Source organism: Manduca sexta, chromosome 16 (genome assembly GCF_014839805.1).
Source record: "Manduca sexta isolate Smith_Timp_Sample1 chromosome 16, JHU_Msex_v1.0, whole genome shotgun sequence".
NCBI classification, from domain to species: domain Eukaryota; kingdom Metazoa; phylum Arthropoda; class Insecta; order Lepidoptera; family Sphingidae; genus Manduca; species Manduca sexta.
The window spans coordinates 5,553,377-5,575,971 of record NC_051130.1 but is presented as its reverse complement, the minus strand read 5'-3'; the positions used below and the strand labels follow the sequence as shown (position 1 = coordinate 5,575,971).

At 35.8% G+C, this 22,595-nt stretch overlaps 1 protein-coding gene across 2 annotated transcripts in view; it reads left to right on the top strand.

Annotated features, from left to right (window-relative positions):
• The window catches only part of LOC115443237 (membralin), a 96,629-nt gene extending 75,064 nt beyond the window's left edge, over positions 1 to 21,565 (top strand). For both annotated transcript variants that reach the window (XM_037439255.1, XM_037439254.1), the window contains 2 exons: positions 12,198 to 12,297; positions 20,377 to 21,565. In XM_037439255.1, the coding sequence (XP_037295152.1) occupies positions 12,198 to 12,297; positions 20,377 to 21,102 (826 nt within the window). In that variant the 3' untranslated portion in view covers positions 21,103 to 21,565. The remainder of the gene's footprint in view (positions 1 to 12,197; positions 12,298 to 20,376) is intronic.
• Positions 21,566 to 22,595: the final 1,030 nt, after the last annotated feature.

The window sequence follows — 22,595 nt, the reverse complement described above, 5'->3', positions numbered from 1 at the left end:
AATAAACTTTAAAATAACATGCAGTAATATACTAAACATATAAAAAGAATAACAAGGCATGACAAGCTGAGTGAGACAAGATGTATGCGGCGCGGTGCAACAGGCGTGATTCACACCACGTCTTCAGCGCACTCCGCACCTGCTCCACAGCACGCCACATTCCCCAAAACGGGCCCTATCATCAACCAAATACGTCTCATTTTACAATAACACAAGGGTTTGAGCCAAAATCCAAATTCAAAATGAACATTTCTTGTCTTCTCTAAAGTGGTCGCAGTAGAGATCGTTTTCGCGGAGCTACGGTTACCTTTTGAAAGCACGCCGCTGCAATATTTCAGCACTCTACTAAGAAATAACAATGCACCGCTCGGGCCTGAGCACTATAGCAGTAAACTAGAATACTACAAGCAATGCTTCATAATCATAACTGCATGCAATCTAAAGTGCAATGTTTTTAAGAATAAAGCGGTATAAGGACACCTTAAAATTACCATACCACCTTAGTTATGGGACGACAATATTTTTATAAATTTATTTTTGTAATTGACAATTTCATGGACTTATTTGTTAATAATATTGCTGTGATTTCTAGAAGTATTCAAAGACAAATTAAAACTCAACGTTTATGTCTCCGAAACTTTATCATTGTCGATACAACAAAATAAGATCCGTATTGTGTGTAAATATTCTACTAAACAAATAACATTGATATTTCTTTCGCTCGTACCTAAAATTTAAAAAGAAGCAGACATTCGCACAATGAGACAAAATTATTGGGTGGAAGTAATCATAAAATGGAAACGGACAAACTTATAAGCCTTCGCAGGTGGCGATTTTCCATACAATGTGAGTGGCGGGCGTCTAATATCGGGGACGTGAGAGTAACGAAACATGTCTATGAAGCGCGCTTCAATACTTTTCACTTTCTAAAGAACACAACAGCTTATTTGTTATGAGAATTAACGATAAATACGTATTGTTGCCGTGTTTTTCTTGGGATTATATAAAATAAACATATTTTCCACGTAAAATTGTACATTGTGAAGTGGAAAACGTAAGACGATTATTCAGTTTCTACAAGAGCCCCCACGTATTTCGAGAACTCTTCGCGAAAGAGGATTATTTTACTAATTAATGATTTCAAAAAATAAATAAATGTTTTTTGCGATGTATTTAAAGCTTAAAGAATTATTTAATAAAGGATGTAGCTAATTAAATTACCATTATTTGTTTCGGTTTAAATATCTATTTGCTATGTGGACTTTCGACGAGCGTGCCGAAGACATTGTTACTGCAAAATTATGGGTTGAATGCGTCTATTTGATAATATTATTTTCATTCATGTAGTAAGGTAAAAATAATTTTATGGGGGCTATCGACGCTTGAACTGCTAGGTACAAAAGTATTATATTATTACATGGTTAAAAAATAAAATAGACGAATCAGAATACTGACTGTGGTTTTTATTATACTTAGTCTGGCCATAAATACTGTTACACTTAATTATAAAAAAATATTACATTTGAATTTCGAATCTGTCATTTTTATACGATTGTTCATTGTGTTTTCTCATTTTGGCGCCAATACATTGTAAAATATTTTGCGATATTAAAATGGTGTGGGGTGATAAAGAGAACCGAATCGCTGTGATAGCATTACACAAAGTAGGTATGGAGCCAAATGCAATTTTTAAAACTCTCCATACACTTGGTATTAGTAAAATGTTTGTGTACCGGGCTATTAATAGGTACAATGAGACCTCCTCTGTTTGTGACAGAAAAGATCTGGCCGTCCACGTAGTGTTCGTACGAAAAAGGTGGTCAAAGCAGTAAGGGAAAGAATTCGAAGAAATCCTGTCCGAAAGCAAAAGATTTTATCTCGGGAAATGAAGATAGCACCTAGAACCATGTCGCGTATTTTAAAAGATGACTTAGGACTTGCAGCCTATAAGAGACGCACTGGCCATTTCTTAACTGATAATTTAAAGAAGAATAGGGTGGTAAAATCGAAACAACTACTGAAGCGGTACGCAAAGGGAGGTCACAGAAAAATTTTGTTTACGGATGAGAAAATTTTTACAATTGAGCAACATTTTAACAAACAAAATGACCGTATTTATGCTCAAAGCTCTAAGGAAGCTTCCCAATTAGTCGACAGAGTGCAACGTGGACATTATCCGACTTCAGTGATGGTTTGGTGGGGTGTTAGCTATGAAGGAGTGACTGAGCCATATTTTTGTGAAAAAGGTATCAAAACATCGGCACAAGTGTATCAAGATACCATTCTTGAGAAGGTAGTTAAGCCCCTTAACATCACCATGTTCAATAACCAAGTATGGTCCTTCCAGCAAGACTCGGCGCCGGGTCATAAAGCTCGGTCCACGCAGTCTTGGTTGGAATCGAACGTTTCGGACTTCATCAGAGCTGAAGACTGGCCGTCGTCTAGTCCCGATCTTAATCCGCTGGATTATGATTTGTGGTCAGTTTTAGAGAGTACAGCTTGCTCTAAACGCCATGATAATTTGGAGTCCCTAAAACAATCTATACGATTGGCAGTGAAGAATTTTCCCATGGAAAGAGTGCGTGCTTCTATTGATAACTGGCCTCATCGTTTAAAGGACTGTATTGCAGCCAATGGAGACCACTTCGAATAAGCTTTTTATATTTTTAATTGTTTTATATTTATGTATTAAACTGACACACTGTAAAAGTAATAAATGTTATTTGCAGTTAACAATTTTCTTTTTTCTTTATTACAATATTTATGGCAAGACTAGGTATATAATATGAATACATAAAGAAAACATTTTGTACCCCTTTTTAAGCATATTGCGCATATGGAAGTGTGAGATTTGGCATAATTAAAGGTATATAAAGAAAAAAAAATGCAAATACATACATAAAATTGATGTATAATATGTATTGAAATTAAACTAATTTTCCGGATTCTATCGCGGTTTTTTGTTTTTTATTTTACTCCCGACGTTTCGAAGACTTTGCAGCCTTCATGGTCACGGGGGGGACTGACACCTGAGTAGAATCCGGAAAATTAGTTTAATTTCAATGTCTAACATTCGCGTAAACATAAGAAATCATTATGTATAATATGTAGTTATATATATATATTAATTTCGACGCTCGAATTTCGATCACTGGACGACGGCTAGTATTAATAAAACAGTGAAACAATTTAAACCTTAAAACATGCATAATATTTTACATTAGCGTTGATGCATTATCGGCGGTTCGTATTACGTTTGATTTGTTTTCATGTCAAGTGGAAATATCGAATATTCCGTCCAAAATTCCGGCGGCGTATGAAAATATTGTGATAACCCGTTACGGGAACGCAATATAAACCATCCACCGAACACAATACCTGGTTGAATGGCTAAAGTAAACAAGGATTGTGTTTCATTTCATTAGCGAGGCTGACTTATGTCGGCACACTTCATTAGCCGCTGCCTCTAATGAGATTAAATTATTTGTTGGCAGATTATTATTTTATTATTGTTTTATTTCGTTAATTTAACATGTGTGGTGTGATGGGTAATGTAACATTTTCACTTTGCCTATATCTTTTAAAATAAATTTACTCAATGATTTGTTTTTTTCTAAGTAAATATTTTCTAATAAATATAAATTAATTTTAGGGAAATAGCTGAAATTTCGCAACGTACAGTTTTGAGGGTGTGTTTATTGTTGGTGCGCTACTGGTAGCAGAGAATATCCGGTGTTCGCTCTGGGCTCTCGGCCGGGAAATAATGCCATTTCCGATGAGGACCCGCGGGCCGTGTCGACAACGAGATTAGGGGGAAAAGACGGGAATTTAATAACATCACCGACACACATCTTGTAGCGGACAAACAACGGGGCCGCGCGTCGTCCACTCTCGTGACACATTATATGCAGCTCTAATCGAGCTCCTTCAATGTAATTATACATAATTAATGTAGCTAGGGTAAATGATTGTGGCATGTTCTTATATACAGTCTCTGTTTATATAACTTTTACAGATGTCCGTCATTTAAGATCAGGCATAAAAGGCTAATGTTTTTCCTTAACTTAAATTTTGTTGAATTTAAGAATTTAAATTCGTAAGAATTCAAATTTTACGAAGTCGACAAAGGCACGTGGGCTGTTCAAAAACGGAAATGCGGTAAAAACGTTTCGTGATAGCCGCGCACGTGACTGAGTGCTACGGCGGCTACGATGCGTCTACGAAGCTACGAATTAGCTACGACAAAGTGCTACGGTCGACAATTTGATTTCACTCAATTTCGAACTTATTTATAAATTTAATTAATTTAACCCATTTATTACGTTTTCGAAATACATGTTTTCAATTTCAATTTAACTACAAAGGCGAAACCATACAATTTTATGAGTTGTAATTTTTCTCGGAAAGTTCGATAGAAAACTTTTTAAATGCATTGTGCCAAGTATTCCAAACCTTTCTTTCTTCAAGGGTTTCTCGTAACCGAGAGTAGTGAAGTCTTATAGTCGACGATCTGGGCGATTTAGAACTGGCACTAACTTAAACCTGATCGATGCAATGTTACTAATATGGAATTGGCACGAACCCGGGCCAACTTCCTTGTATCTTTGCAGTGTGAGCTTGTCCCAGACGGAACTGTGAGATTCTGATGCAGTTCTATTGTGTTGTGAGATCACATGTTGAATGGTTGAAATTTGGGAAATGCTCGCACAGAGGAAACTTAATCTGACGTATTCACTATTCTGTATAGTTTGTGATACGTATGTTCTATATCATGTATAGCATTACAATGTTATTATAGAGTTTATGATTTTGTTTTATTTATTTGTGGAACATATGTGAAATCTAGTATAACGATGTTTAGATATCATTATTATCTCTAATTTATCGATATAGGATACGTCTTTTGTTAACTTATGTTACGTATAATAAATAAATCAAATATTAATAAATAGCTTCTACCCACACAAATCAGTACATATTTTACTTGATATCTCACTTATTATAATGAGCATTATTCTCTTTCATTTTCAAATTAAACTTCTGCATCAGCATAACATAACTAACTACCAATAAAATATTCACACCATGCAATTGGCCAATTTCCTTGTCAGTCGGCGACTATATCGGGATTAAGTTTGTATTGAAACTCGGAGGACTCCTCGGAGGAGGAGTTTGTGCGTTGAACCGCATTTGTCAAACTCCACGGCAACTTGCCGTCTCGATTAGTATCGGCACTAACTTACTCTACTCACTCGGCATTCGGTATAGGACAAAAATGTTGGATTAAATATATAAATATTATTTTTATATATAAAATATTAACAATACTTTTCTGATAAAGAGGTACAGATTGTACAAGGAGATACCTTAAACCATTCAACTGATTTTTTAAATTTTATTAGTTTATAATGATTACAGCTTACTTACCTCAGTCTAAATTAATATTTGTCATTTCCTAACGATAAATTATCTGAAGGGAATAATGTAGTGAGTTAAATAAATTTATTTTTGGGAACAAAGGTTTTTTTCGAATATATTTCCGAAATACACGAATTCTGTATCATGCCGCACAGTTGTTTAACATTTCGCTAGAGTAATACGTGTTCAAAAACTCCTGTCTGTATCAACGAATGGGTGTACCCACGTTCCCAAATTAATTAGTATAAATAGCATTGCTTCCTATTCGCCTGATGAGCGCTATGAAATGCTGTCAAATGCAATACGGAACTAGTCAATTTCTGTAGCAGCTCGCGTAATTGTTAAAAATTATTCCAAGTTAATATATTGTGGTTGTGTTTGGGTGGAATATTGTTTCTGTTTTGCTATTGTTGAATTGAAAATAAAACGAGTTAATAATTAAATATGCTACGACAAATAGAAAATAAAAGTGTGAGATAACAAGAAAATATTCTTTTTAAAATCATAGCCTAAACTAACCATTATGATGTCTACACTTTTAAGTTTTTTGGGCGTGTTTATATGCTAGAAATTCTGACCACCTGCATCCTCTCTAAGCCAGTTAAATTGGTCACCAGATCTAAAAATTAGAGTTTAATTTAGCTTCATGTGACGTTTGATGATTATTGAATGGTCATATCACATTGCGAATATGTATGAGATAGTTTGTATTGTCTATAGAGGTCTCGGACGCAGTCGGCGCGCGGCCGGCGGTATGCTGGTGGAATTTCATTTCGTTAGTGACACACCCTGCCGGGGTTGCGGATTCCTGCGGCCGACCGGGTCGTTTCGGCGCCTTTCCATTACACCCCACTCGCACCAGTTTTGTTTAATGCGTTGCGACATTGCCTCATTGAGATGCTTAGTTTTTCGTTGATAAGTTCTTGTGATGGTATAAAAATCACCAGATGGAGTGAGATTGCCTGTAGATCAATGAAGCGAAATGATTACGAGGCACCTAGTTATAGTAATTATCGTTTGGCCAAAGTCGTGCTACCACATTGTCAATTTATCCTGTTAGTGCAGGTATTGGGAGTTAGGAGACATCTAGCGTTTCAGAGCAACGAGCGCAGCTCCCACGCGAGCCCAATACACCGTCATTTAGTTGTGTATAATATATAAATATACATATATTGTTATTCGTATATCGAATGTGATACAAAATATCCGCACGTTAAGACAGTTTGTGTGGAACGAATTTTAAAATTTCAGTAATATTAAGTAGGCGCTCCTATATTCTCAGTATCCAATGAAACATAATTTATTATAATGAAGAAAGAAAAAACGCTCGATGATTTAAAGTAGATTATGTGATTTTCGTCAAAAGGCAAAGTGAATAATGTAATTGAGCTCATCCTTTTTATGTTTCCATAGCTTAGAGTTGATCAAATATTCATAGGCAGCGAAAACATGTAAAATGTATGTAAATATTTTATATTGAAAATAAATTTATAATATACTAATAATAAATGTGAACTACTAATTCTTGTGAAACGTTACTTTAAAACAACGAGAGCATTAGTTCTTTTGTATTTTCATTCAATAATATACTATAAAGATAATATTTATAACTATTTCTTATATGATTAATAATTATTTCGTTTTGGAGTGTCGTTTTTTCTACGGCCTCAAAACATTAGTGCAAGATGACAATCACATGTTCAATCTGTTCTAAGTTTGATCTTGGTATTGATCGTGAAATATGTGGGTTACGGGATTGACTAGCGCTTTATAAAATATTCGGTAAAAAGACATAAATTGGACTGACGTTAAATTGAACCTCTAAAGGTTACATAAGTTATCAACAATAATATGCTTTTTTTTTTATCCAATATATATGTAATTTAAATACTCATATTCTGATGCATTCAACTGGTTTATCCATTGTAACATTACGAAGCAGCATGCGAGTTAAATCTGTCGACGGTTGATAAACAATATCGGAGGCCATTTCCCGATCGCGGCGCGCTCTTGTAAAGAGGCAGACGCGCCGGCAGCCGCTATCCATAATATTGTGTTATACCTTATCGAATTTGCATGTTTTTACTGAATAACATTCCTTTGGCGCAGTCGAGATCAAAGGCCGAGGCGAAAGTGATTTTGCACTGAGTTAGTTCAACAAGATTCAGTTTCGTCCCCCCGCTACCGTCTCGCTTTTGAATAATTTCATCGTAATAAGGAAAATTGTAAATGGGCATTCCCGTCGTGGTGTTTCATGCCCGTGTTGAGGTCCAGACTGCCGCTTGCTTTACGGAACTTGTGAGATATAAGGGTGCAACTTACACTTCACCCTGTTATGTGTACGTGATTATTTATTTGGAACTTATTAGAATGAGTAACAGACAAATGGTCGCATATGGGATTCGTGATTTGTGAAATATGATGTGGGAGAGATTATGATATAAAGTGGTAATAACAAATGAGACGAGTAAATAATAATAACTATATTATAGATGTATATTTTGTTATGGTAGTAGAGATATGTATTATTTTCATGGGTTGCGGTTTGAACAGCATTTTATTTGGAATATATCTGATACTTGTCTGACATGAAGTGAAGAAAACACGTTCGAACACAGCGATGGGAAACTAAATGGGCCGTTGTCGGAACGTTCGGTTGTCGCACGCCCGGTGACGTCATTTACATTTTCCATTAAGAGGGCGATAAAATATTTATAGACGAAATAACATTAAGAAAACGCTGGTTGTTTCTTCTAACATGTATGTTTAATGCGTTTGTAATCTCGCGCCGTTTGATGTTCGTCAAAGGGCCGGCGTGAGAAGCCGCTTACCGCCGGACACTGAAGTCTGCCCCTCCCTTTAAATTATTCCTGGGGCGATCTACCCATGAAATTGTTACTTAAGAACTTAATCGACGCATCGCTCTTTGTCTTTTGTAACAGATGTTTTTGGAAAACAAACATTTGTTCAATTTCATTTCGACTGTCGGACGCTACATCGCTGTGATGCTTTTAATTTGATTCAACGTGAATGAAATTTAGTTCTCTGTTGATATTAATTTATAGATATTATGATACTGATTATATTCTAATTTAATTTGATCATATGAATAAAAAAAATTTTCATGTCGATGACTGTTTTATCTTTTTCCTCGGAGTTGGTCCAAAAACTATTTAACAAATTCGAATGATAATTTAATAGCTTAAAATCATACGCGATCCTAGTCTCAGAAACTTATTACAGTTCGATTTGTATTGGTATAAAAACGCGTTTTGTACAATGTACGTGCGTACCACCATACTCAGAATAAGTTAAATATAAATAGCTTTTATTAATTTCTAATACGATCGGAATATGAAACGAACCAACGTAAGCCTGTCTATAACCCAAGCACGTTGCACCGAAACCATTTTGAAATCATATTGACATCGCGTGAAACAAACACGCGTTGGCGCTTCGCTCCGCGGAATTAATCCGAACACACGTCGGCAGCCGCCGAGTCGGTCCGGATTAATCTCAAGCTAGTAATTAGCGAGCGTTGTGCTCGCATTAACATGTTAATCGCATACCCTTTGCTGTTACACGGGCGAGTGTGCCGCTTGCGAGGTAGCGTGTCGACTTCACCCCGTGAATTGTTATGTTTATGTTGTAATTTTAAATTTAGAACGATTTTTGTTTTTCTGTTTGGTTGATCGGTTTGTGTTTGATACAGTAAGTTCACTACCAGAACATAGTAGAAATGGATTATATTTTCCCTTGTATAGCTTGCGATGTTTTAATCTATGCTCATGTTACACGGTTTCAGTGTGGATACATTATATTTAATATATTTCCCAGTATACAATATTTTTTGTACTTAGTGCGTATAATTTAATATCGGCGGCGTAGAAACCACGTTACAATATACACGCATAGTGGGCGTAGGTAAGCATCCGCGTAAGCTCCCAATCACACAGACATTCCTATGAAAATGCTATACTATCTAACTTCCACAAAAATACTTTTGTCAGCTTTGACTTCGTACTTTTAAAAGGCGCCTCGTTAGTCGTTACCAATTACACGCGACTTGTGAGAGAATCATATAAAATTCATTTAGATTCCACGTAAAAGGTGGTAACTCAGAGATCCGTATCGGCAACAAAGAGTACCCATATGAAAGCATGTTCCTTCACACTCGGCACGATCGATGAAAAATGTTTATGTGAATATCGATTTCAAATAAAATTGCAACCTTTTCAGATAACGAGGTGACATTTCCTCATTTTCCGGGGTGCCGTTTGTCGCCCTCGTCTCACATTGGGAATTTATCCACCGAAATAAGCAGATAACGAACCTAATAATACATATGAGTAGACGCCGAGTATGGGATTGGGCCGCCGTGGGACGTAGAGTGCTAGTGCTGATACGTTGTGCAGTGCGCTGCATTCGCTGTTTCATCCCTCTTAAAATTGTAGTGTTCGGTGTATTATATGAGGGACTAGCTTTTACATGTGAGTCTGCACGACTGTTCTCCTGGAATTAAAGGCTCAACGTGGTTATAAATTACAACGTCACGTATCTGTCATTAAGTTCAAACAATTATTATGTTCGTCCTACGATCGCTATGATTGATCAATAATGTTTACTCTACAAACAATAAATGTTTCCATATTCCGTTGCTTGTACGCGACCAATTTTGCATCAATTCTATATATCTTTATATATTACCATAAAACGTATTTATAAAATCACAAATAAGCGATTACTCTCATTAGCGCGCTACGATAAATGACAATGGCAATATTCGAACCCACACAATATCATGTGGAAAAATTGCGGCGTCAATATGTTTTCGTCGTATATTATCAATAGGGTTGGCTTGTGAGATGTTTTCAATAAAGCACTAATGATGAACACTCCGCCCACGGTGTCGCCACACGACGCCCATTTGAACGATACTTGTTGCTCATGTCTTTGAAGACTACTTGCCTTGTGATCTCTTTGTTACAAGTATACAATAGTTTATTATGCAGTTGTATAGCTACTTATATTATCTATTTTATATATGTAACGTTGCCTGCGGCACTGCTCACGTAAAAACAAATTCCGGCATAAAAAGTAGCCTATAGGACTGTAATGTAGCTTCCTGTGAATAAAAATTATCAGTCAGACAAAGAAATCTTTTGCTTTATATTATAATAGATTTGCAATCAGTTTTTACTTGTAATGTGCCGTTCCGGCACTAAGGGACCCAGTTTTTGCCGCGCGTGTGTCGTCCCATGATACGATGGGAGGCGAGCCAATCGCTATATCGTTACAATTTCCAGACTTGGTTTGGTCGTATCTTAGAAAAAGACGTTCAGAGATTGAAATAAATTAAGTACTCAGATGCCGAATTAGGTATCTAGGATCATTTTAAATGAACCATTATCTCCGAAGTGTATCGACAATAAAATGAAGATTTTATTATAAAATCAAAATTCCAACAACGCAATATGCGATAGGTATACCTAGTAAAGATAGTTTTATGCACTTATTATTGTTGAGTTGCCGGTGGGTGTAAAACTATCTAATCCTCACAAACATTTCATGGAAACACCAACTACGATATTACGTCTCAAAATTGTTTATTTTTCTGTTAGCCAATTAGCGAACATAAAATAACGACCCCTACTTAAGTTTCATTGTGTCTAGTGGACAACCTCTCATCAACAAAAAGTATTTTTCTCAACGTGTTTTGAAATATAATAATGTCATGTTTGATTTTGTGCGTCATAATTCTTTTGTTTTTCCAGAAATTGTTTATGTTTAGTGTTTACGTTGTTAAAAAACACGAGCTTAGTTATAACATATTATCGGAGAAAAACGATAAATACTGAGAAATATCACAATTCATAACAAACATTGTAGCACTTATATTTGTATAAAATAGGTACTGTCGGAATAGATGATTATAGTGATTTCTTAAGACTTTTTACAGATGTATACAAGTGATGATTCAGCGGTGGAAACTCGAACGTGGAATTTATTATATTTGTAACTTCTTTTATTTTTCTGCACTCCTCTATATGAATTTTGAATATGCTAAATCTCTCAGTCCCCCTTGCGCGCAAAATGCTTATAAAGGGGTTCAAAGATCTTTCTTGTGGCATTAATAGGTAGATATAATTTTTCATACAACCACTACCACTACCACTACCTAGTACCTACTACTACCTACTACTTACTGTCTTTTATTTGCATAAGGGAAAGCAGGATTTTTAGATCAGATCGTAGAAAGGTATTTTGATATTTACAATTTATTTATAAGAAGCTACTTCTAGTACGAATTGGGCGAACGAATTGTGAGTCATCTGATTGTAATTGTCATTTAACGACGTTTATGAAAGCGAGATATTTGTGCGTTACTATTATTCGTAGAATACTCGTATATTTTAATATGAAATGCAACATCAAAGCCACTGTGCTGGACGTTAAGCTACCGTTTATTTCGTGCCTCCCTGGTCGAGACGGAACACATCTGCTCTAAATAAAAACGCCTACAACTTTGCCACTCAATTCAATTCAATTCAATTTTTAGATTGTGGCTCCATCTTTGGCTGATGATGATTTTGCCAATGTCAAAGTTGAAAGTAGGAAAAGTTACGGTAAATATTTATGGGTCTAATATTATCTATGACTGTTCAGCGGTAAATAAAGCAATGGCATTACAAAATAATCGAAAAACAACTTTGCCACTCTCAAAACCATTACACAAGGTTGTCATTCGTATACTTAATTAGTTTTCTGTTTGTTCACAGATTCTTCTACTTGTACCACTTCTCGTTCTACGCATATCACTATCGTTTCAACGGACAGTACAGCAGTTTGGCGCTCGTCACCTCTTGGCTTTTTATTCAGGTAAGAAACTTATTTTTTTTTTTTTAGTAACTATTCTCTAAATATGATATGATAGGTCCAACTTAACTATAATCAAACTAATTTGTTTATAATTTCTGCTGCATACATATTGTAGCACCTTGTAGACCTTGCACTACTAGAATTTCTTAATTTCTCTAGTTTAATTGCTTGAAAATTAATTTGTATATCGTTATGGAAACTACATAGCAAATAGCAATTTAATACGTTTGTATGTCCGAAAAATGCATTTAGACGTAAAAAAAAAACGAAAAATAAGAAATACAATTTCATTTCGTAACATTTTTATATACAGGCACAACAAAATGAAAGGATATGGGTGTTACAATATCGAACGGAATGAAAGTTAAATATGAATATCGGGCTACATTTCGAATCACCAAAGATCGGCCAGTGAAAAATAATTATGCACAGAGAGTGCATCGCGTATACAGTATCCAATCGCGGCGTCTGTTTGTGTAATTACGATATTCCACGATTTTCGTGCATAATTTCCTGCAGCGACGGTACCGAAAATTGATTTTAATTAAAACGTAAACATCGATAGTCAATATGAAGCTCATTTTTTCACGTAATGTGAAGTAGCTCTTTTCAAAAGTCAGCAGGAAAATGCCAATGGGGTTTTAAATTTAGTTTTGGACACTTCATTTGGTCCATACCTATTGGGAAAGTTAAATCATTCCGTCGTGTTCAATTTTGATAAAAATTAATGTAACCGTAGCGAAACATACATATTTTGCCGTTGATCTATAATACGGTTGTTTAATCAGTCTGATGAAGTAGATAAAACCCAGTGCACTTTGATGTCGAACTCATGCCGCGGCGGGCGACGCTACGCACTCGGCCCGAAACCGCCTCGCTCCTGTCTCGCACTCGTTACGCAGACCGTTCACAGTTAAATTAATCAACTATTTAACCCCATATTATTTTTTGCCAGTGGATGTTTAAAGTATTCCTAACATTTCATTTTTCATGGAAAATCAATCGGCATGATTTTAAATTTTTGTGCCCTGAAGTTGTGTAATACTATACAAATGAAGTTTGTTTAAGTGGTATTTCATCTATCAAAGTATATTCTATATAAATATGAATGTTTTAAAGAGTATTTGTTAAATATTTATTTTGTTGGTATCTTATTATAATAAGAGTAGAGATGTATAAATATTAAATATGTTCTAGTCCGATGGTTTGTCAATAATTACATAGTTTAATGGGTAAGGAACGTAGCAAAGGGACACGTAAAGTAATTATTTACTTTCAATGGTTTAATTGTTTCATCTTTTCACTTTTTTGAGAGAACAGGACCCACGGAATAAGTACTTTTGATAAAATTTCGGGTACCGAGAATATAAGAAAACTATTTTTTATTTTGTTAGATAATTTACTGACGCATCCCTTCCCGACATTCGGAGATTTCTTCGACATCAAAAGTCTGGAGTGCGACAATTTAACTTTAATCAGAATTTTCTAAGGGTTCAATAATATCTGATTGATTAATTCAGTTTATTTTGATTAAAATAAAGTACCTGCTTAAGTTGTATTTTGTTTTATGTGTATTATATTTGTATGCTTTCTCATATTTAATGAACCGCGAATTAACTGAAAGCACCCAGAATTCTATAGGTATTATGCTACAAAATGGGGCAGACAGTATTTTATAATTTTCTCACAGTCTTACAACATTGTGAATTATTCTTGAAATAAAAGAAAACCTGCACAGCCGACAGGGGTTTTCGGCGTGCGTCCATTTGTCAACAAATCACGTCCCCATGCGTTCCTGTGACATACTGCTATACGAGACTTGTGTACACAAACGATAGGGGACTTAAACATTGATAATATTAGACACAAAATACCTTGCACTTGTTCATCAGTTATTTTATAGCTGTGATGTTTGTGTTGATTTTAGAAGGATTAAATTATGAAGACTGAATGGCGCAAATAAATACCATATAGAAATAATAATATATAAAATATATTTCTTTATACGTTTATAGTAATTAGTCATATAAAATGTATCCATGTATTGATTATGTACTTTATGCGTGAACTTTTATATAAATAAATCTATATTTTCACTGTAACGGGGCGTAGTTGTGTGGTCTCGGATTACGTCCCCGGGTCGGACTAAGTGATATTGGGTTTTGTAATCAGTATCAGATCGGACTCTGGAATTTGTGGCTGATATGGTAATAGGATCGCCCCCTATCACATCATGGGAAGAAATACACACGACTGAAAATGCGTGAACCAGTGGCGCCTCTGCCTACCCCTTCGAAATAAAGGCGTGTGCGTGTGTTTATATTTATATATGTCTGAATTATCTATTTAAAAAAAAGGTACAAACGAGACGTTATTATTTCGCCTGTTATCAAAAATTGACTCGCCATGCCGCCACGGCAATGCGTTAAAGTTTTGTCAAATGTATCCCGGGCCAATCCAAATAACATCAACGCGTGTAATATTTTCTCCTGGTCGCCCCGGGGCCCGGGGGACGCCGGGATGCTGGCGTTTCGACGCGTGACGACGTTTTCCGCGCATCACTGTACCACATGTGTGCAACTATCAAATAAACATTACATTATTGCTATTAAGTAGAATAATTGTGAGAGGAAAGGTAATTTTAATTTTCTAAAACTGCAAACGCATTTGAGAATTCATTGGCTTCGTAAATAACTTTCCGGCAGGCAATAACTTCTACATTGATATAAGTAGTAAAGATTGTGAATTTGGATCTAGGAGCCTATTTCTGAAACTATTTATCCGAGTAAGAAAAAACATTAATAAGAACCTGCACTGTTGCTCAGTGGAATGGTGAATTTTTATTCCATAGTAATTGTCGTCCGCTCGTTAAAATTCGAACGTCGAATTTAATACATTTGTAACACATATACATATATTTTTTTCTGCTCTCTATATGAACTTTGATCATAGAAAATCTCACTCTTCCAAGCGCGCAATGTGTCTAAAAAGCGGTACATCGTTTTCTCTTCACGCACTCATATATAATTATACCTATACACAAAACTAACAAGAATGCGAGAAAAACCTAGCCATATGTGTACATATTTGAATCACAATCAACTATCGAACTATAATGCTAATAGCCTCCATTATATTCTGATTATAACTAAACAAGGATAACTATATAACATAAACAGAACAAGGCACCGACAGGAAGTTCATAATCGCGACACGTCCGTCCAATAATTTGGCGTGTGATGGATGCGTACACATAGTAAACGGATATTGGGCACATTTGCTATTACAGCAATTAGTGCATTGAAGTAAACCGTACCTGTGATATAGGTGCGTATCTACCTATTGTATCGGTATGAGTATGACGGTTGGTTTTAACAAAAATATGTATCATTTTTAGTCTATTTTCGCATGCATAGTGCATAGTGGTGTACACAATGTTAAAGAACTCAATAAAAAAGTGTAGGTTGTAAGTAGTTTGGCGCATTTAGTTAGTCATTAATCTCAATGTTGTATTTCGCAATGTTATTTTTTTCATGACAGTAGCTTTGCTACTTTTTCCTGGGCCGTCTACGTTTCATTAAACTTAGTGGCACTCATTGCGTATTTCGCTTACAAATATCATCTCTATCTTCATCGGTTTAAGAGTGATTTTTTATAAACATCCAACCATTCGTTATAATATGTGAATCGAGATCTAACATAATGGTCATAGATATGTCTCATAACACACAATGTGCAATACGGTGCAGTGTCTGGCACAGATCGACTCCGGCGTCGATATCCGGTGGCAACGGCGCGCGGAAGTTAATAACATGGCCTGACCGGGTACTGATATACTTGCCCGGGTACCGATATACCCACCCGGGTAGCGAATAGCGATACCCGTGCTCGCTCGTATATCGATCTGATCTCATCGTTTGTGTGCCACCGTGCCACTTGCGATATAGGTAATGTCGAGTAGAAAAAGGGTTAAGGTGTGAGTTAATCCGTGTATTTTATAGTCTCTATTTTGTAAGCGAATTTTATTTTGTATAGCTAGAATCAAAATGTAAATGAACTTAGGTGGATTATTTATTCAGAGGGAAATGGTGCGTGAAAGATTTAAGCTAGTTTATTGGAATCTTTCGTGGTGCAATACGTATTAGTATACAAATATAATCCGCTGCCAAATTGCGGTCGTATGTTTTAGGGTAGAATCAGTCTGATAAGTCATCAGCATGGGTGTACATCGTACCTCGCATCTTCAACGAATGCTACTTAATCATTTCATGTAGATGTTAATTGGCAGTGATGACAGGGTTGTCAGTTAAATGTTATTAAATATAATATTTACGTATGGAAATTATATAAATGTATAAACTTTGAAACCTGTAATTTTTTCAGTTACTGTGCTGATTTCCATAGAATTCTCCGTAGCAGTACAAGTCAACTTCAGAATTACAGCAATAGGTCTTTACTTATATTTTGCTTATCGAACTATGTGTCGCAAAGAAAATGTTGATTATGATGCATTATGTTAATTTCCTCGTAATCGTTATATTTTACGCCTCGTCTCGTTTTTAAGTCAATAATAATTAAAATAGTCAACATTTCACACGAATCCCGTTGAAACTTATATGATCGATACATTTTTACCTCGAGGCATCATGTCGATGTCGAGGCATTATATTACTTGTATCTCGCACGCTTTTATTTTGAAATTAACTTATATTTTAAAGGTTACATATTTTTGGTGCGATTTTTAAATTAGTGAAGTAAAAATGTCTGCTGACAAATGAATGATATCCGCAAAGAAACCAATAGGGCGGTGCTAATTGCAAATTTAGATACCTAGTGACGGATCAAAATGTTGTACACTTTATGTATAATTGTGATTAGGAAATAATCAACATAGTTCAGAAATATGTTGCTTGAAATCTTTATTATAATTATTTATTTGTTACAAGTATAAATGCGTTCAAACACCATGAATTAAATATTATCTGAATTTAATATTAACACATAAAAATGACGATGCTTTCACAATAAGCCCGTGACACGTTCACAGTACATAATATATAATACACGACATAATGGAAATGCCGTCGGAGCTACAACAAATTCAGGGATAATTTCTTGTGCGTCGGAAAGCAAGCAAGCGCGGGGTGTAGGCTCAGGATTACAGCGCCGAGGGTGACGTCACAACAAGCCTCCTCGGAATGCAAAGTGGGGGCTTATCTCATAATCATCGGCCGTGTCGGGTTATTAATAAAAATCATGTTTCAGATCTATCGGTTTTTAAAGTTAGCTGATGTTTAAAATTTAATTTGATTACTATGATCAGTATAATAGAGACGCGAATCGATTGATAACGGCGTAGTCTTCAGTGACGAATTGCACTTCGTAAAGCGATTAATGGAAAATTAATACTTATCTCTTAGCGCTCCTAAATAATTGATTAATAAATCGCCAAAAATCTCTATCATACTATAGATCAAGGTCACAAAGGAAAATTTATAATTGTTAACATTATATTGCGTATAAAACTAGCACTCGAAATAATATAGCGTCTCGTTCATGCCGGAGCTATAATAGCCGCACTTTAGTTAATTTCTGTCAAGTCCTAAATCAACAGAAAACGTCCGCCATCACGCTAACGGAACGCTGTAAAGTGTTGTAATCTTGCAGATCTCTTGCAAATTATAGTTAAGTCAAACACTGTTAGCGGCTTACTTTGTTCAGCGTACATACAATTAGTTGTTTCCTTTAGGGCAAGTTCTTAACGACGATATTCGCGCGATTGTTGTATTGTGGCCTTTAATTAGTTATAATTTTTAAGTTCGTGTAGTTTTAAGTTTATTATGTCTTCTGAATTTATATTTTGAATATAAATTTGAATAATACTTATATTTTGAAGTGGACTTAAATACAAACGACAATAAACTCAGATTTGTAGTAAAAGATCTGCAGGGATAGCTACCACCAAATGAATGGTAAAACCCCGAAGAAGAAGATAATAGTGAATTCTGTTTCAGTATTAGCCAATTGTTTATATTGACTTTAAATTGCGATCGCAACCATTTATAATCAATTGGAATTATTTACTAATTGTATTTTCTTTGAATAGAACAAGAATACACAACATAAATAGACGTACACACAAAAACCGTGCAACGCCATACTTTTCTCTGCATTTTAAGTCAAAATAACTTTTTTGTCGGAGTTTTGTTCCGTCTCGGCATAATCAACGCGCCGACCGTAAAGTGTTTAAGACAATTTTGCGGCTAAAAAATTTATCACCGCAAAGAACTTTCGTCCGCCTTTGAAGTGTTTTAAGTCGGCGTTAGAAGTTAGGTATTAACCTGGCCTGTTGTATAAACGACTTACTATTATGGCTCTGTAAAAATTATAAGGCAATTTCTTTGTTTCTTTGACAAAGCGTTGGGTTTGATCTTGTCTATTGTTTTCTTAGAATAATTTATAGTCTCAGGTTATTAAATGGGTATATGTCATAGAAAGAATAAAAATGTAGGTAATTGATAGTGTAAAAATGTCTGGTTATCTTTACCCCTTTCTCATTTGAATCCCTTATCCCGTGGAAAGCCAGCGGCACAATCATAATTCTTCACTATCTTGGCTAGTGTTGATATCTGAATCTAATGTTAACCAATTCATGAACCTATGCTATAAAAATGTTAATTTACCAAGCACTGAAATTTCACAACCTCTAAAGCGGACGCGACTTAAAGCCACGCTTTTTAGCCCGGGCAAAAAAGCCGTTGTAATCTGTTACAAACGATGTGAAAATTGATAAAAAGAGATCTCGTTTTTTATTCACGTATCCGTCTAACAGGGTGGCCGGTAAATCTCAAAGCGACCGATTTTAATGGCCGTATAAAAGGGCATCATCTCTGTCCATTAAATACCTTTTAAACGTTTGATCCTTTTTTATATTTGCTATGGCGATGATCTGCGAACAGATTGGGCTGGGACCACCATCGGGTCGTGTTAATTAACGCCGAATAATGTTCGGAAAATGCGGAGCGTACACGCTCCACTTGTGTGTTCCGATGTCCCATCTGTATATGTTTGCATGGACCTATTTCAATATCGCGTTTTTATTTCGATACAAATAAATAATGGATAGTATCTTGCAGACGGTCCAAAAAGCGCTAGTTTGTCAGTACAAGATTATTTTGGAGTTGTTTTGTTGATCGTGGAAATTATGAGTAAACGATGCTTTCAGTCATACCAATTTGGAATAACGTCGTCCAGGAATAGAATTCTAACAATATAGTCTCTAATCTTGAGAGGAATAGATGAGACACAACGAGTGACTATATTATTCACTTCCTTGAAGTCCAATAGCATACCTTGAGGTGAGATAAGTTTGTCGCTATAAACGTTAAAATCAAATCAAAGTAAATGTTGCCGCAATCTAGTTAAGTCATAGTCATCAAAATCTAATCATAGATTAAAAACTAATCTAAACTAACTAAACTAAACACAACAATGTGATAAAATGTTAAATCATACTATAATATTAACTGTATTCGCACTCTTCATACAAAATAAATGCAAAGAATGTTGCCCAAATTCTTTCAATTTGCCGTTGAAGCATCCTGTACGCGGGGAATAATAAATCATGAAGGTGTCGCAACTTGTCCCCACCCGTAACCCGTTGCGTAGCCGCCACTCGGAAAAAATCAAAACGGGGGGATCAGAAAATATAATTTCAAATAAAAGTTGAGTTAGGAGCGGTCACAAGTTTCTTAATTAAAACTTATGTCGGACGTCGTGAGGGGAGGGAACTTTGACCCAGAAATAAATAAATAAAGACGAGAGGAGTGAAGACATCGTCACGAGTCGCTCATTTATTTGTCTGAAAGAGTTTTGCTCAGTTCGTTGAACGTGTCTCATAACCTGCTCTAGTATCGTTTACAAACACATTGGCAATCGTAACCGTCGCGCAAACCACGCGCTTATCTCTTTTCTACTTATTGGTTTTTCGTTAAAAAGTACTACCATGTTTACTAAAGACAATAAAATAACAATATTGAAACCCTCAGAGCATTTCATAATATAATGTTTTTGTTTCAGCACTCCATGCTGTATTTCTTCCATCACTACGAGTTGCCGGTAATACTACAACAAGCTCAGCTGCAGCAAGTTCTATTGCGTACGCACCGTGGCATGGCCGGTATGATGGGGTTGGCTGGGATAGCCGCTATGGCCAGCGGTGCCGCTTACCACGACGCACCAGGCACCGGCACGCAAGCTTCTCCACCCACAACGCAGTCCACGACACAAACTGTCCAAAACACTGCACAGTCTACCACGCAGACCTCGCCGTCTGTGTCCACTGCGCAGACTAACACCACTCACACGGGTGAAGTGATATTAAATAGGCCTACGGATACTAACGTAGTTGAAACTACAGCTCCAGCACAGCCTGAAACTGAAGAGCGCGCTCTCGCCGCGCCATCCACTGACGAAATCAGAAACACTGATAAAGATACTAATGCTACGAACGGAGAAAATGCCATCAAAATAGAAGTAATTGCTAGGAAAAACTCCCAATCTGAAGTGAAAATAGTTGGTAGTAATTCAAACGTGAATAACATCGAGAATCTCTTGCCTGAAGCAGCCGGAGACGACAACGTGGAAGTAGCTAACGTTGAAGCCGAGACTTCGACTCTAGATCGCAGACGAAAAGAGAGGATCGAAGTAAACAATGACGATCCGCCTCTGGTAACTAACGAAGCAGAAGTGGCTAAAGAAAGGCTAGCTCCCAGAGCTTCTCCCGAGACCGACGACGTAGATTAGTGTTAGTTTAATGTAACTAAACAATCAATTTACTTACCTAAAAGTGTTTATTCCGTTGGATCATCTACCGCTTATGTCAAGAAGTGAATGGTTATACTTGTATATTTAAACTATAAACTATGTAGATAATATATCAAATTCTAAAGATTTCCTCTTAAATAAGTTGGTTATGTATAAGACGGCGCGTTTTATTAAGAGTTTGAAATAAAAATGAACAAAAATGTTTTAAAGTGATTAATTTTTATTTGTAGAAAGCTTATCAGTCGTCGAGTGGTGATTGTTGTGTATAGGAAATATTCCGTCAGCTTACGGCAAACGTGTAAATATTCAAATATCTAACTACTTTAGGATCTTGTGTTACGGAATTCGTCAATTGTTACTTTGTTTATGCTTAGTGAATGGCGCTGAGTTAGGCGTACTCTTTTCAGTGATTTAGTTCATAGCAATAAAATATTTTCGTTCATATGTGTGTTTATTTGTACCTTAATACCATAACTAGAGCTGTTAACAGCAATGTTCCCTTGCAAGTTGGAAGCTACATCAACAATATCTAAACCAAGTGAAGTGAAATAGTTGGCTTCATCAAACTGATAGCAAAGTTTCCAATTAGAATTTGATGAAGCCAGCCATAATATGTAGATTAAAAGAGTCATCATCAACTATTCAAAAGTGTAAGTAACTGAATGCGAATTGTACTTTATTTATTGTATTAGTCAGTTTACAAATAACTGATTATAAATACCCATTTTAGGGCTCATTTGATAGTAATGTTTAACTTTGCCTATCGAGTTACATGTTACGTTATTTTAATTTGAATAATTTTGGTCAATTTAATGACGACACGAGTACATCGCTCGCCATATTCTAAATAAACAATCAACTGCATGGTACTGCACTGCTCTACTGATCTTGACTCTAAGAAACTAAACTAATCCTCAAAGACCTGTGTATATTAATAATTAGAAATCGTGTATTGAATATTTTTTATATGATAATCTTATTTCCTGATTCCCAAATAATTGGCTGCAATATCCTTCAAAACATTACACAACGTAGGCATATTTCTTTTTAAAAGAAGGCATAGATAAGGTGGTAGATCTCTGGTATATGAAAGTCCGTGGGTACCTACCATCACCGTCTATATTTTTCATTAATCAGTCTTGTATGTTTGCGTTTCTATTTAAATAACATTGAAGTCAGTGCAAGTATTAGCAGTGGACACTATGAGTACTATGACGAGCGTATGACGAGCGCAGTACAATGCCAAGCAGTAATTTAAGCAAGCTTTAGAATAAAAAGTTCGACGTCGAAACTGTTTTAATCTAGAAATCTCTAGGGAAGGCTTTTGTTCAACGGTGGACTCAAAGGCTAAAGAAGACACTTTAATAACAAACGTGACGCTTACCATTATGTCAGCGGCCGGTCCGTCCCGTAATTAATGTTAAAAAATATGTGATTATCCAGAGACTTTCACCGACTATTAGTTTTTCAGT